Consider the following 13,672-nt stretch of genomic DNA (forward strand, 5'->3'; position numbering starts at 1 on the left):
GGGGCCTAAGGGGTCCATATAGTGAACTTGGTATTGAGTTATTCACTTTAAAGTGTAAGTTCAGCTTTACAGAAAATCTGTAAGGTGAACTTACACTGGACCCTCTCCCCATCGCAGTACCTGAGGCCGGCAATCTCCCGCACTGACACATCGTATAGCTGCTTTACTGGTCCAGGGATTTCAAATCCCCACGGCTTTCTCTCCTCTTCTCCAGAGCTGACAGTATGGGCTATGCAGGTTCTGATTGGTAGGCGCTACCCATGTGATGGCACTGTTTAATTAGAATGCCTCCTATACGTACCTTTACAAGGTACGTTTAGGATATTACGCCACAGGGGATTTCTGATCCCCGGAGCGGTACATGGCTTTATGATGTGTCAGTGCAGGAGATCGCTGGCTTCAGGTACTGTGATACCAGGTGCGATGGGGAGGGGGTCCAGTGTAAGTGCACCTTACAGATTCTTCTGTAAAGGTGAACTTACCCTTTAAAGTCATCACAGAGGACAAGGGGATACTCTTTATGTCTAGAGGCAAAGAGATTTCATCTCCAAATACGGAAAGGATTCTTCACAGTGAGAGCTGTGAAATCGTGGAATAGACTCCCTCCAGAGCTGGTTCTGGCCAGCTCAGTAGATTGCTTTGATTGTATGATTTTTTTCCCCTTTTATTGGTTGAACTAGATCAGGGGTCTTCAAACTTTTTTCAAAGAGGGCCAGATTTGATGAAGTGAACATGCGTGAGACCCGACCATTTTGCCTGACATTCTTTGAACCATTAAAATTCGATCTGTGTGTTCGTTCGAGCACTAATACACTGCCCAACAAGAATTCTCTTGCCTTTGTGGCTGTGTGTGAGTAAAGAGATGAGCTTGGGCATGTTATTTGGATATACTGTATTTATTGGCGTATAACACGCACCTTCACTTTAAGAGGAGAGTTTCAGGAAAAAATTTTAAATGTAGAACTGTGAAGCAAAATAAGGGTCAGTGCCCATCTGCAGCCTCACAAGTGCCATGAATGCAGCACCCCCATTTCCATGAATGCAACCCCACCATTGCCATGAATGCAGCACCCCCATTGCCATCAGTGCAGCACCCACCATTGCCAGGAATGCAGACTCATCATTGCCATCAGCCTAGCTCTGCGGAAGGGGGTGCGCCCCCGAAACGCGTTAGCTGTACCCCGTGTTCTGTGCACGTCCATGCACTGTGTTTATTGCCTTTTGTCAGTTGCATTTTGTGAGTACCCACTTTTATACAAAAATGTATTATTAAATTATCTCTGGTAATGCACTAGGTGTGCGCGCCTTCCATTTCTGTTACTTCCTTTCGGATTACCCCATCTGAGGAAGGCAGCATCCACCTAGTTGTGGGATACCATATAACCCCTTCCACCCCACCATTTTATCTGACATCTGTTACTCCACACCTTGGAAGACCCATTAGCGCTGGATGTGACTGTTTTTTGTATCTCCATTTCCATCAGTGCATCCTGATTGATGCCCATCTATCTGCAGCCTTGGAGGGGACAAGGAGGGGGTTGGGACAAGCGCCAAAAGATTACAGCCAGAATTTATATCTTTTGTGGCCCTGGCGCTGGAAGATTGTTGGGGGCTACAAAAGATATATATGTCCAAATAACCAGCCGTTCAAAACCGGAACGTGGGCCGGACTTTGGACATGCCTGAATTAGATGGACTTTTTTCAGCCAGACTCACTATGTAACTATGTAATTGAGAAAAAAACTTCTCTTTGTGTTTCCATTGTGGAGATTCGCCCTCTCTATCCGTCCAGGTGACCACAGTCTTTCAGAGGAAATCCAACTTGTCAGAGTTGTCACCACAATAAGAGGTGAGAAAAATTGTCCAATGGGTAACACCTGCTCCAAAGACAATTGGTTATGTGTTTCCTCTCACTTTGGGTGATTATCTCCCACTTCTTTTTGCGTCTCCAGGACAAAAAGTATAAGAAAATTTCCTCAAAGATACACAAATAAACGAACAGGGGTCATATCCCCTCAGTACACCATACAGGACTAAAGCTAGCCATAGACGGTTCCAATCTCAGCCAGCTCTTCTATAGCCACTAGCAATAATCACCCGGAAGAACACAATAGCTCCACAGGAGAGTTTCCCCCGTCAACACTGACTGTGTTGATGGAGGAATCAAACGATTTTCTTTCCTGCAACCTGTGGTTGCAGGAATGAAAATCACTCCATCTATGGCCGGCTTAAAAAAGAAACTCTCTCTGTCCATACCCTCTAAAGAATTATCAGATTCATAGATATCACAGGTGTCACGGAACGTCCCACACTCCGCTTGAGTGCTTCCGTCAGTATACCGCTTCCTAAGTTCTGGAACACGAGTCCAATGGATCTGGCTATAGGAACCCCCAAGAACTAGACAACACCAGTCTTGGAGTACATCAGGACTGACTCTTTATTTGAGATCTCACACAAATTTATACAGCAGGCTGACTCAAAGCTAACCTAATTAACATGAGCTAATTTACTAAAAAATTTACCCAGACCAGATGACTCAGAGACATGACCTGTAGGACACAGACTTGTGGGCACCGAGCTTCACACAGTAGTATAAACACAATAGCAGGAGCTAATTACAATTAACAATGCAAACAACAATCTCCCCCCCTCCTCAGCCTAGTCATCAACAGTTTGTCTCCTAGCCAGTCCTGGAGGCTAATGTGATCAGCTCACTCAATTAACAGGTTGAGTTCAGAATCAAACAAACCAATAATAGTCTCTACATACATCCTGGGAGATATTGTGGACAAATATTACTGTCCCATTTTAAGTAGTCCAAGATATATTTTCTCACTCACCCTGTGCCAGGATAGCACAGGGTGACTTAGACATAAGAGGTATATGGGGAGCTGAAACAAGGACATCCCCTACTTTCCAAGGGATTCTGAGTTCCACGGGCCCTCCCGTCACAACAGGAAATCAGAGACAGCTGATAACCAATACCCCGCCCAGGGTTGCCACCTCATCCCTTTAAACCCGAACACATACTAATTACACAGGTTTTGAGGCTAATTTAATTCAGATAAGGCACCAAGTGCATTTAATTACCACCCTAATCAGCCACAGAACCTGTGTAATTAATATGTGTTTGGGTTTAAAGGGATGAGGTGGCAACCCTACCCCCCAGCTGCCCATGCTGGGCCTTGTAGTTCCTCTGTCAGGTCCTCCCCTCTCACCTGTACTGTCATAGGCATTCTCCTCACAGCACTCCATCAGACGTCCGCAGAAGAAGCTTGGGGAGGACAGGTACCCGGTCAGTGCGGTGGCAATGGAGATAGCTGTGCTGATGGGCTCCAGGGCCAACACAGCCGATAACAGGGGACCTAACAATATCCCCACAGACAGCCATGATCCCAGGGGAGAGTGCCGAGTTCTGGCCATGGGAGCTGCAGCCCTCTGATGTGCCTCCCAGGCTGTCTGCACTAAGAGCTGAGAGTGCAAAGAACTCTCTTCTCATAGGCGCACTCCCGGAATTCAGAGTGGTTTTTCCTGTTCAAGTGCGAGCTCTCCTCAGTTTCGTTTCTGAGTTCTGGTTGTCATTTTTCTGACAAATGACTCATTGTCAAACATTTCTAAATCGACCCCATCCTGTTAAATAAAGTATGACTAAAGACAAAATGTTCTTTTTTTGGTTTTGGTTTGGACAGAGTGGAAATGGATTAGAACACCAGTCAGCTTTTATTGCTGTTTGTGTCCTTATTAAAGGATACCTTTGTTTGTTTATATATATATATATATATATATATATATATATATATATATATACATATATATATATATATATATATATATATATATATATATATATATATATATATATATATCAAAGCTTTCCATTAAATCTACAGACACTTACTTCACTTGTCCTCATTCATGTTTCCAAACATATGCATTGCTTCTGCCTTACTTCCTGGACAGACTAGCGGTCAGGACACAGGAAGGAGTTGACCAGCTGACCTCATTAGCACACCCCCTGCATCATCCACCCTCCCATTCCCAGCAGCACATTTTTTAAATGAAATGCAATCAATCAGTGATCACCCTTCTCACTAAATACACAATATACAATCAGATTGCATAGTGTATGGCCATCTTTATACAAGTACATAGAAGGGAGTGGACAGAAACACTCAGCTGTCAAGCCCCGTTCACATCTCTGCATAGCAGGAACTCGCATTCCCACATGCATTTTTATTTTTTTAGCAAGGGGGAAGGCGTTTTGGAGCATTTTCACTTATCGCACATAGGGCAGGCCATCCACCTGAATGAGCTGCCCTATGCACAGCAATCGCTCCAAAGAAGCTTCAGAACTTTTTTTAGAGCGGAGCTTGGTGAGTTTTTACTGCGATTTTTGGTGCAGAGCATTTCTGAAATGCAAAGAAACGCACTGATGTGAATGGAGCCTCATTGTTCTTGTGTTACTGCACCAATTTCACATCTAGCATAGTGGGAGTGAACATTTTGTGGCTCGTTTTTTCTGTGACACACATAGAGCAGCCTGTTAAATTCAATTGGTTGCACTACATGTGGCTTATGGGCTTATTTTGGCATTTTGTGGTTTGTGTGTTTTTTACTGTGCATTTTGCAGCATTTGCCCCTCGTTTTTTCACATAGCAAAATGTGTGTTTGCTTCTGTGTTTGGTGTGCCATTACCAATAGCAATGAAAGCAACTAGTAATTTTAAGTGTATAAAGGTGCCCATAAACTATATAATATGATTGTGCAATCTCCTTTAGATTTACCAAACTTATATAATAGGAGGAAATGCCTATCTAGCCAATCACTCTGTACCCAATCAAGCAGGCCCTTGCACTATGTAGTTGATGGTAGATCTAAAGAAGATTGTACAATCAGATTGTATAGTGAATGGCCACCTAAAATTACTAGTTGCTTTCAGTGCCATTAATTAGTAATGGCAAACCAAACACAGTCGCAAACACACATTTTGCCATGTGAAAAAACGAGTGTCAAACCAACATTAAAAAACACAAAACGCTTAAAATGTCCCATAATCCACATGTAGTGCAGCCAATTGAAATCAACAGGCTCCCATATGCGTGTCATAGAAAAAACGAGACACAAAATGTGCGCTCCCACAATTCTAGATGTGACTGGGGCCTGAAAGTGAAATTGGTGCCTTTTACACAAGAACAATGAAGCACCATTCACATCTGTGCATTTCCTTACATTTCAGAAATGCACTGCACCAAAACTCACAGTAAAAAAATGCACCAAGCTCTGCTCTAAAAAAAGCTCTGAAGCTTCTCTGGAGCGATTGCTGTGTGTAAGGGAGCCTATTCAGATGGATGGGCTGCCCTATGTGTGATGAATGAAAATGCTCCAAAACACCTCCCCTCTTGCTAAAAAAAAAACGCATGTGGGAATGCAAGTTCCCGCTATGCAGAGATATGAACGGGGCTTGACAGCTGAGTGTTTCCGTCCACTCCCTCCTTTGTACTTGTATAAAGATGGCCATACACAATGCAATCTGATTGTATATTGTGTGTTTTGTGAGAAGGGTGATCACGGATTGATTGCATTTAAAAAACGTGCAGCTGGGAATGGGTGGGTGGATGATGCAGGGTGTATGCTAATGAGGTCAGCTGGTCAACTCCTTCCTGTGTCATGACCTCTAGTCTGTCCAGGAAGTAAGACATAACTAATGGATATGTTTGAAACATGGATGAGGACAAGTGAAGTAAGTGTCTGTAGATTTAATAGAAAGCTTTCATATTTTTGAAAAAGAAGTACATTAATGCTATATTGGTAATTGGAGGGCTTGAATTTAGAAAAAAAAATAAAAAAGTGAATAAAGATGAATTTATCTTTTAAGGAAATTCTGCCCCCAGAACAGTAATAGAGGGGAAATTCTCTAATGGGAACACTAGTTCTGGTAACCTGGGAGCCCCAGGCAATTCCCTTAACCACTTCAGTCCCTGAACAGTTCTGACCGGTGTTAATTTTTGCATCAAATGTCGATTTAGTATTAGTCATAGTCCTTTGGCTGAAATGCCATTTTCGTTTTTGTCCCATTTTAGCAATCTGCAATTGTTTTAGTTTTAGTCGTGTTTAGTCAACTAAAATTTCCACTACATTTTAGTCGACTAAAATCGAATGGGTTTAGTTAAATTATAATGCATTATTTAAGCATTTCTCTAGAATTTCCACACTCATTATATACTCCCATAGTTGCCAACATCCTCCAAAAAATTTTTAGAGACACTTTTTGTACTCAAAAACGTATAAAAAGACACCCAGGCAGACCGATAATTGATTCACAGGGTGGTTCAAGGTCAGAACCATATCCCTATGCTGGTGCCCCCACCTAAATTAACAGGTGTGGTTCCTTAACCAGTTGCCGACCACCGCACGCCAATGTATGTTGGCGCAATGGCATGGGCAGGCATAAGGGCTTACCTGTACGTTCCTGTCTGCCTGTCTGTCCGATCGGACCCCCCCGGTGCCTGCGGCGGTCGGATTAGCGTCGGGAGTGATCCGAGCTGAGGGGGAGGCCACTGATTCATGGCCACCCCCTCACGATCGCTTCTGGCGAATGACAGGCTTCCTCAGCTTATGAACTGTAAACAGAAGCAGAGGAAGTGATGTCATCGCTTCCAGCTTCCAAGGAGAGAAGACATCAAGTAAGTTTGCACCAAACACTACACTTACAGTAGAACACACAGGCACACTTTTCACCCCCGATCCACCCCCCTGTACCCCAGCATCTCCATACCCCTAGATTTCTATCGGTATGGAAAAATGAATGTCTGAATAGAGGCCTATCTTTGATGAAACTTATAGTTGCTGAGGAAGAAGCCCAATTACAGGAGATAGGCAAGGAACTTGAAACTAGTACCAAACTATTAGAACCTTATAAATAAGACCTTGAATTTGATAAAAATAATGAATTCATTAAAAAAAGAGATAGAAAGGATACCAAAAAAATTTAAAATAAACCAAACAAGAAAAATTCTGACAGAACTTAGTTGATTGGGAAAGTGGGGATATTTTTAATCCCACAATCCAGAATAGAAGCAGATCCCTTTCTAGGAACTCAAGACAGCGGCAACGCCAAAATATACATAGAACTAGTTCTTCTTCTGATAGTGAGCTAGATAAAGATACCTCACAAAAATCTGTATCTTTTTTAGAGGAGCTGGAGTATTCCTAGAGGACTCGAAGCGAACAGTAGAAAAACAACAGGGAAGCGAAGGAGGCAAAGGAAACAAAGAAGGAAGAGGAAAAGACAGGGAATGCACACAGAACCGAAGGAGTGGGAGATTGAGGAGTCAGAGGAGACGCTGAGTAGTACTACCAGCGTCTCCCCTACGGACCTTAGTGTTGTTAATTTGTCAGATTTCCGACTTAATGATGACCATATTAAATTGCTTAAAAAAGGGACTCTCCTTTTCTCCCACGTCGCCTATGAACGAGTTTGAGGTCTTTAAAGACATCAGTCTCTTTCTAAGGAAAGTCCTGTTTAGACTTTGGCACACTAGAAGTACAGATGACCCCCAAACACCTGAAGTCAATCTGGATAAGGATGAAAAAGAGGCTATTGAAAACCTCATATCCCTACTGGAAGAAAACTGTGACAGTGATTCTGAAATAAACCCATGCGACTCACTTAGACGACCCTCTAACTTGAAAATTAGATCCACTAAAATGCCTTTACTATCTAAACATAAATGGCTCCAGTTGTTTTTGGACCAGGTTAAACAAGACCTGGGGAAAATCAACTGGGACTGGATTGGCCCAAACAATTTAACTACTACTGAAAGACAGGCCTTACATGATTTGGAAAACCAAACCTTTGTAATAAAAAAAGTGATAAGGGGGGAAATGTGGTTCTTCTAAGTGAGAAGTTATATGAGGAGGAAACACTACGTCTACTTAGGGATAATTCCACCTACAAAAAACTCCCCTCTTCCCCCTCCCAGCCTTGGTAAATACCCTTAATTGAAAACTAAAGTTGGGAATGGGGGTTGGCCTTCTTACCAAAAAGGAATACTCTTTTCTCAAAGTGGATGAAATGACTACCCCCACTTTTTATATAATACCCAAACTGCATAAATCACTTACCTGCCCACCTAGTAGACCGATTGTTTCTGCCATAAAAGGCCCCTTTGAGAAAATTGGTAAATATGTGGACTCTATGATCAAACATCTTGTTAACATGCTCCCTTCTTTTGTCCGTGATAGTCGAGATGTTCTTGCCAAGTTATCGCAGTTTGCTCTCTCTACCGATGCCCTGTTGGTGGGGATTGATGTGGAGAGTCTATATACATCAATACCCCACCACTGTGGCCTTGAGGCAACTATGTTCTTCCTTGATCATCATCACAGGGTACCCAAAATGATTTTATTGGAGAACTCCTGGAGTTCATGCTTAACAACAACTTTTTCCAATTTATGGGTAACTATTATCAACAGTTAAGAGGCACAAGTATGGGGGCGTTCAGGGCTCCCTCATATGTGTGCCTCCACCTGGGCCTCTGGGAGGAGGAAATTGTCTACAAGTCCTTGATGTACCTCAGTAACTCTTTATTGTGGCTGAGTTACATTGATGATGTCTGTTTTGCTTGCGTTTATCTAGCAAGGTTATTCTGTGGTATAAGCAAGGAAGCTGGGATTTCTGCAGTGTGTAAATTGTGCTTTTACTATACAAAGATGCTGTACATACAAAACTATTACAATATTAGGAATACAATACAAGACTGACAGATATCTATAACAAGCAAAATGCCCAGCAAAGCTTATGGTCTATAAAGGTTACTTATCTTCTTTTACTGTATGTTCCTGATCTCCATTGGCAACGATTCTCCTGGAGCATCAGGCAAGTTTCTTCTATCATGAGTGGCATCAGATGTTACAGCATGATGGTGTGTGTGTCCCTAGCTTATGCCTGAATCCCCCTTTTATGTGCCAGGCTGTTTACCATAGTTACCAAACAGAAAACATACCTGTTTGCTGTAGCAGTGTAGACAATGGACTGTTGAAAACTGTATCTACGTACCCATTGTCTAACCAAACCAACATCTGACAGTAATCTAACAGTCATTCTTTCAGTTTGAAAACCTCAAACAACTAAATCTCTTTCTTGTGTACTGTATCAATAGAGACAATAGCCTGTTGAAAACTGTAACAATACAATACAACAATGATATTTACCCCCATTGTATAAAACAGCATTTGTTTGAGAAATCTACTCAAGACAAAAACTGACAATATCTCTATGACCAACCACTATTGTGTAATGTTATGTCCCATGTATCGTAAGTCTGATTAATTAAAAAAAAAAATCATATTGTAACAAACGCAACACATTCCGCCCTAGATTTTTTTTCTCAGACTACACACAAAATCTCTTCATTACTAAACTCATTCTAAACATTAATTTTCCTTGAATGCAACACCTCCCATTTCTGTCACTGAGAAGGTGTTTCAGTCTTTAGCTAAAAAAGTTCATTAGAAAGTCCTATCTAAAGTTCTTTAGAAACAAGTCCAAGCTTGTAATACATCAAAGGCCTTGCTCTCCACAGCTCTTGCGATCTTCCGTCATTCTTTCCATCATGTAACCACTTTTCTCTGGTCTTCCTGTGGATCAAATCGGAGACAGCCTGTGGAGTGGAAAACAAAGCGGATTATCTGTTCCTTCTAATAATACATAAACAGTAGATCCAGGCCCTTCAGCTAAAATCTCTCCTCTAAATGGCTTCTTGCCTGGATATCTGACCAACACTTTGCCCCTGCCTGTACCCACTTCTGACCCTCCTAAAGAACATCAATAGGAAGGAGAGGAAATATACTGATATTTCCCAGAAGATCACTGCTGTGTATTTTGGAAAGTTTGCTGTTATGTAGCCTCACTTTCCACTCTTGCTGGGAAGTATCCACTAACCAGTCAGAATCCCAGCCACTGTCTTGAAGCACATCTGTCAATGCAAATGTAACTTCAAACCTTCCCGCCAGATTCCCTCTCATTCCTAGATAGGCTTCAGCTTCAGATACGTCACTCTTGGTTTCTATGGCATGGGAAGCAGTAACATGGTATCTGTTAGGCCCTGTTCTTTCAGGAACCTTACATAAATACTGAATTCTGCACTCCAGCTGCGGAATCTGTGCCCCAGCCCCTACCATCCTCTCATATGGTGTGCTTTTGGCTATTGGCCTAGAATTTAACAACATGACTGCCTGTGTGAGGACCCAATCCCACCCCCTTAGTGTATGTGTGGGTGTAAGTTTGCATATCTTGTCCTTCAATAGCCCGTTGTATCTTTCAATCAAACCAGCTGCCTGTGGATGGTATGGGATGTGGCACAACCAGTACACTCCAGAATCTTTGGCCCACTGCTGTACTGTTGATCCGGTGAAGTATGAGCTGTTATCACTTTGGACTTGTTTGGGACAACCATAAGCAACGACAAGTTTCTGGAGCAGTTGAAGCGTTGCGGCTTGGTCTGCACGTTTGCAGGGATGAACAAGCATAAGTCCTGAATAGATGTCCATTGCAGTGCAACAATATCTCAGTCCATTATTTCCCCCGGGGCAGGGGACCGATGAAATCGATCTGCCAGATCTCTGCAGGCCTCTCACCCCTCTTAATCGACCCGGTAGAGTACTTTTGCAATGGCCATTGTCGCACTTCTCCACACATTGTACAGTTCCCTATTACAGTCTTTATCATGTCCATGGATATAGGCAATCCTCTCTGCTGTGCCCATTCATATGTTGCTTTCTGCCCCAAATGTCCAGATTGCTTGTCGGCCCAGTTGGCCAAGTTCATCAAGACAGGATCAATTGGCACAACTGCCTTCACTTTGGCGATTTCATCTGCAATTCTGTTATAGTTCTCAAAGTCTGGGACTATGGGCACATGTCCATCAACATGCCCCACTTTTATGGTGTGGGAGTGAGCTTCCTTCCAGATGTAGTCCCAGACCTCCTTGCCTCCCCACACCACCTTTCCATGAATCATCCATTCATTGGACTTCCACGTGGGCATCCAAGTTGTCAGTCCTTTAAAAACCACCCAGCTGTCAGTGTAGATAGTGACATGGGAAGAAGGATTCTCCTGAAGAGTCATCACCACCCCTTTCAACTCTGCATATTGACTGGACCCTCCAATTCCGGTCTCCTGCAGGACTGTCTGTACTTGGGTTGTGGGCTGCTGCTGTCCATTTACGTCCAGACGAGGTGACTATGGCTGAACCATCAGTGAACCACGCTGACTCCTTCATGTCTTCTGACAGAGACTCAAAGAGTGGAGCCTCTTGAATGGGGGATGACTGCAGCACAGGAATTTCTTCTTCTGGCCGGGTGCTGGTAAAAATGACAAGCCCAGGCGACTGTTTTGAAATTTCTCTAACATCCCCAGCTGCAATACCCCCTCTTTCTTGAAGGTACCACTTCCATTTCATCAGTGTCTGGTTCTGGGCTACAGCTGCCGTAGTGGTCAGTCCATTATCTCTCACCCATCCTGCTATTGGCAATGCAGTATGGATGGTGACTGTGTGCTTTCCTGTAATGGTCTCTGCATGTTGAAGTGCTGTGTAGGCCCCAAACAGGTACTTCTCTAGGAGCGTGTATCTCTTCTGTGCCCCTGTCAGTTGTTTGGACCAAAATCCAATGGGTATTTCTCTGTCCTTTCTTTTCATTTGGCTGCCATAGGCTCCAAGATATGGTACCATTCTGCTCCACTACATCTAGCTGAAATGGTACTCCTTTTCTCCTGGGTCTTAATCCCTGATGCTGCAAAATAGCTTCTTTAGCAGCCAGGAATGCAGTCCGCTGCTCTGAACCCCATGAGAACTCAGTCTTTTTTCTGGTAACATTATATATAGGCCTCAGAATCAGTCCAAGATGTGGGATGAACGATCTCCAGAACCCCACAAATCCAATGAACTTCTGTGCCTCCTTTTTGGTAGTAGGGGGCAACAGAGCCTGGATAGTTTGCACAACTGTTTTTGGAATTTTCCTCTGTGGCCCAGTCCACATCATTCCCAGGAATTTCACTTCTGTGCCAGGTCCTTGGACATTGTCTCTGTTGATAGCCCACCCTCTGTTCTCCAAGTGCTCTATCAGCAGGTGCAGTGCTTCAGTTACATCTTCTTTTGTTCCAAAGATCATGATGTCATCAATGTAGTGGAACACAGCGACTTTCAAACTCAGGGTACTTAAATCTAGGGCAATCAGTCCATGACAAATCGTTGGAGAATGAACATAGTCTTCAGGAAGCGGCCGTCTCACACCATAGCAAACTGGTCTTGACACTCTGGATCTATTAAAATCAAAAAGAAAGCATTAGCCAGGTCTATCACAGCATGATATTCTCCTGCATTTTTAGCAATATTCTCAACAATTGAGATCATATCTGGTACAGCTGACTTCAATGGAGGTGCCACTTTGTTTAGACCTCTGTAATCCAAAGTCATTCTATATGTCCCATCAGTTTTTTTTTTACTGGGAACACCGGAGACGAGAAAAGACTTACAGCAGGTCTAAGGATCCCTACTCTCAACAGTTCTTCAATAGTCTCCCCAATTTCTTTGTGGCCTCCAGGAAGTCTGTACTGCTTGAGACAGACTGGCTTCTCTGGTGGAGGAATGTAGACAGGGGTCCATTTCGCATGACCTCTGACCACAGCCTTCACCGCCCTAATCAGATACGCTTTATCAGGATACCCGAATGTGAATGTACCTTTTGCAGTCAGAATTGACTGACCTTGAAGTACATCCATCCCAAGAATATTTTCGGGTAACTCTGATACCAAAACATTTGTCATAAATCCTGATCCCTTGTCAATAGCCAATTTCACCCGTATCCTAACTGCTGGTGTAGTTTGCCCTCACAAACCTTCTACATAAATCAATTCTCCTTTGTGATGGGAAGGATTTCCTTGCAAAAGTGTAACTTCGGCTCCTCTATCATCTAAAGCCATTACATGTGTAGGAGAAGATGACTTCCCCCACCATACAGTGACAGGTGCATATGGGCGTCGGTCTCCTGCTGTCACTGCCCTCACAGCTATTACAGGAGACTCACCTTCCCTTCATAAAGGATAAGGAACCTCCCAATCCCCTTTTCTGATTCTCTCTAACTCCTCCCCAGGATAAAGGGATTTGGGTTCATGTTCAGTTTTGGGAATTGGTTTGGGGCTAACAGGAGGGGTCTGTTCTGTTTTTTCTAAGTCCAGGCTGCTGTTATCTTCACTAGGAGTAGTGTTTCTACCCTGACAGTTTTCCCTACTAAATTTTTCCACCTCTTCAGCATTTCTGCAGTAGAAATGCCATCTATCTCATCTTTAGGTACTCCTGCCTTTAATAAGTCCACCCACATTGCTTTCCTAGAAATAACAAGCCTAGTTTTCACTTCACCTCCTGTCTTCTCTACCCCATTCCCTTTCTTCTCTGTTCTTTTCTGCTTGTATTCTTCCTGTCTGGCCTTGAACTTATCTACTGCCCTGACAGGTTTTGTTTTAGTCTCCTCTAGCTCCCACAACTGGCTTAAAAGGGTTGTGACTTCATGAATCTTACTGTTTAATCCCAGGCCTCCCAACAAGGACAATAATGGAGCCCTGAGATTAAATGGCGCAGACTTCATCAGCTTAGAGCGCAGAGCAGACGTAAAG

At 43.2% G+C, this 13,672-nt stretch overlaps 1 protein-coding gene across 1 annotated transcript in view; it reads right to left on the reverse strand.

Moving 5' to 3' along the window:
- LOC141108669 (torsin-1A-like) overlaps positions 1–3,539 on the reverse strand; it is a 132,579-nt gene extending 129,040 nt beyond the window's left edge. The window contains exon 1 of the mRNA XM_073600498.1: positions 3,219–3,539. Coding sequence (XP_073456599.1) covers positions 3,219–3,423 — 205 coding nt within the window. The 5' untranslated portion in view covers positions 3,424–3,539. The remainder of the gene's footprint in view (positions 1–3,218) is intronic.
- Between the last annotated feature and the right edge of the window lie 10,133 nt (positions 3,540–13,672).

Source organism: Aquarana catesbeiana, linkage group LG09 (genome assembly GCF_042186555.1).
Source record: "Aquarana catesbeiana isolate 2022-GZ linkage group LG09, ASM4218655v1, whole genome shotgun sequence".
In the NCBI taxonomy this organism is placed as follows: Eukaryota; Metazoa; Chordata; class Amphibia; order Anura; family Ranidae; genus Aquarana; species Aquarana catesbeiana.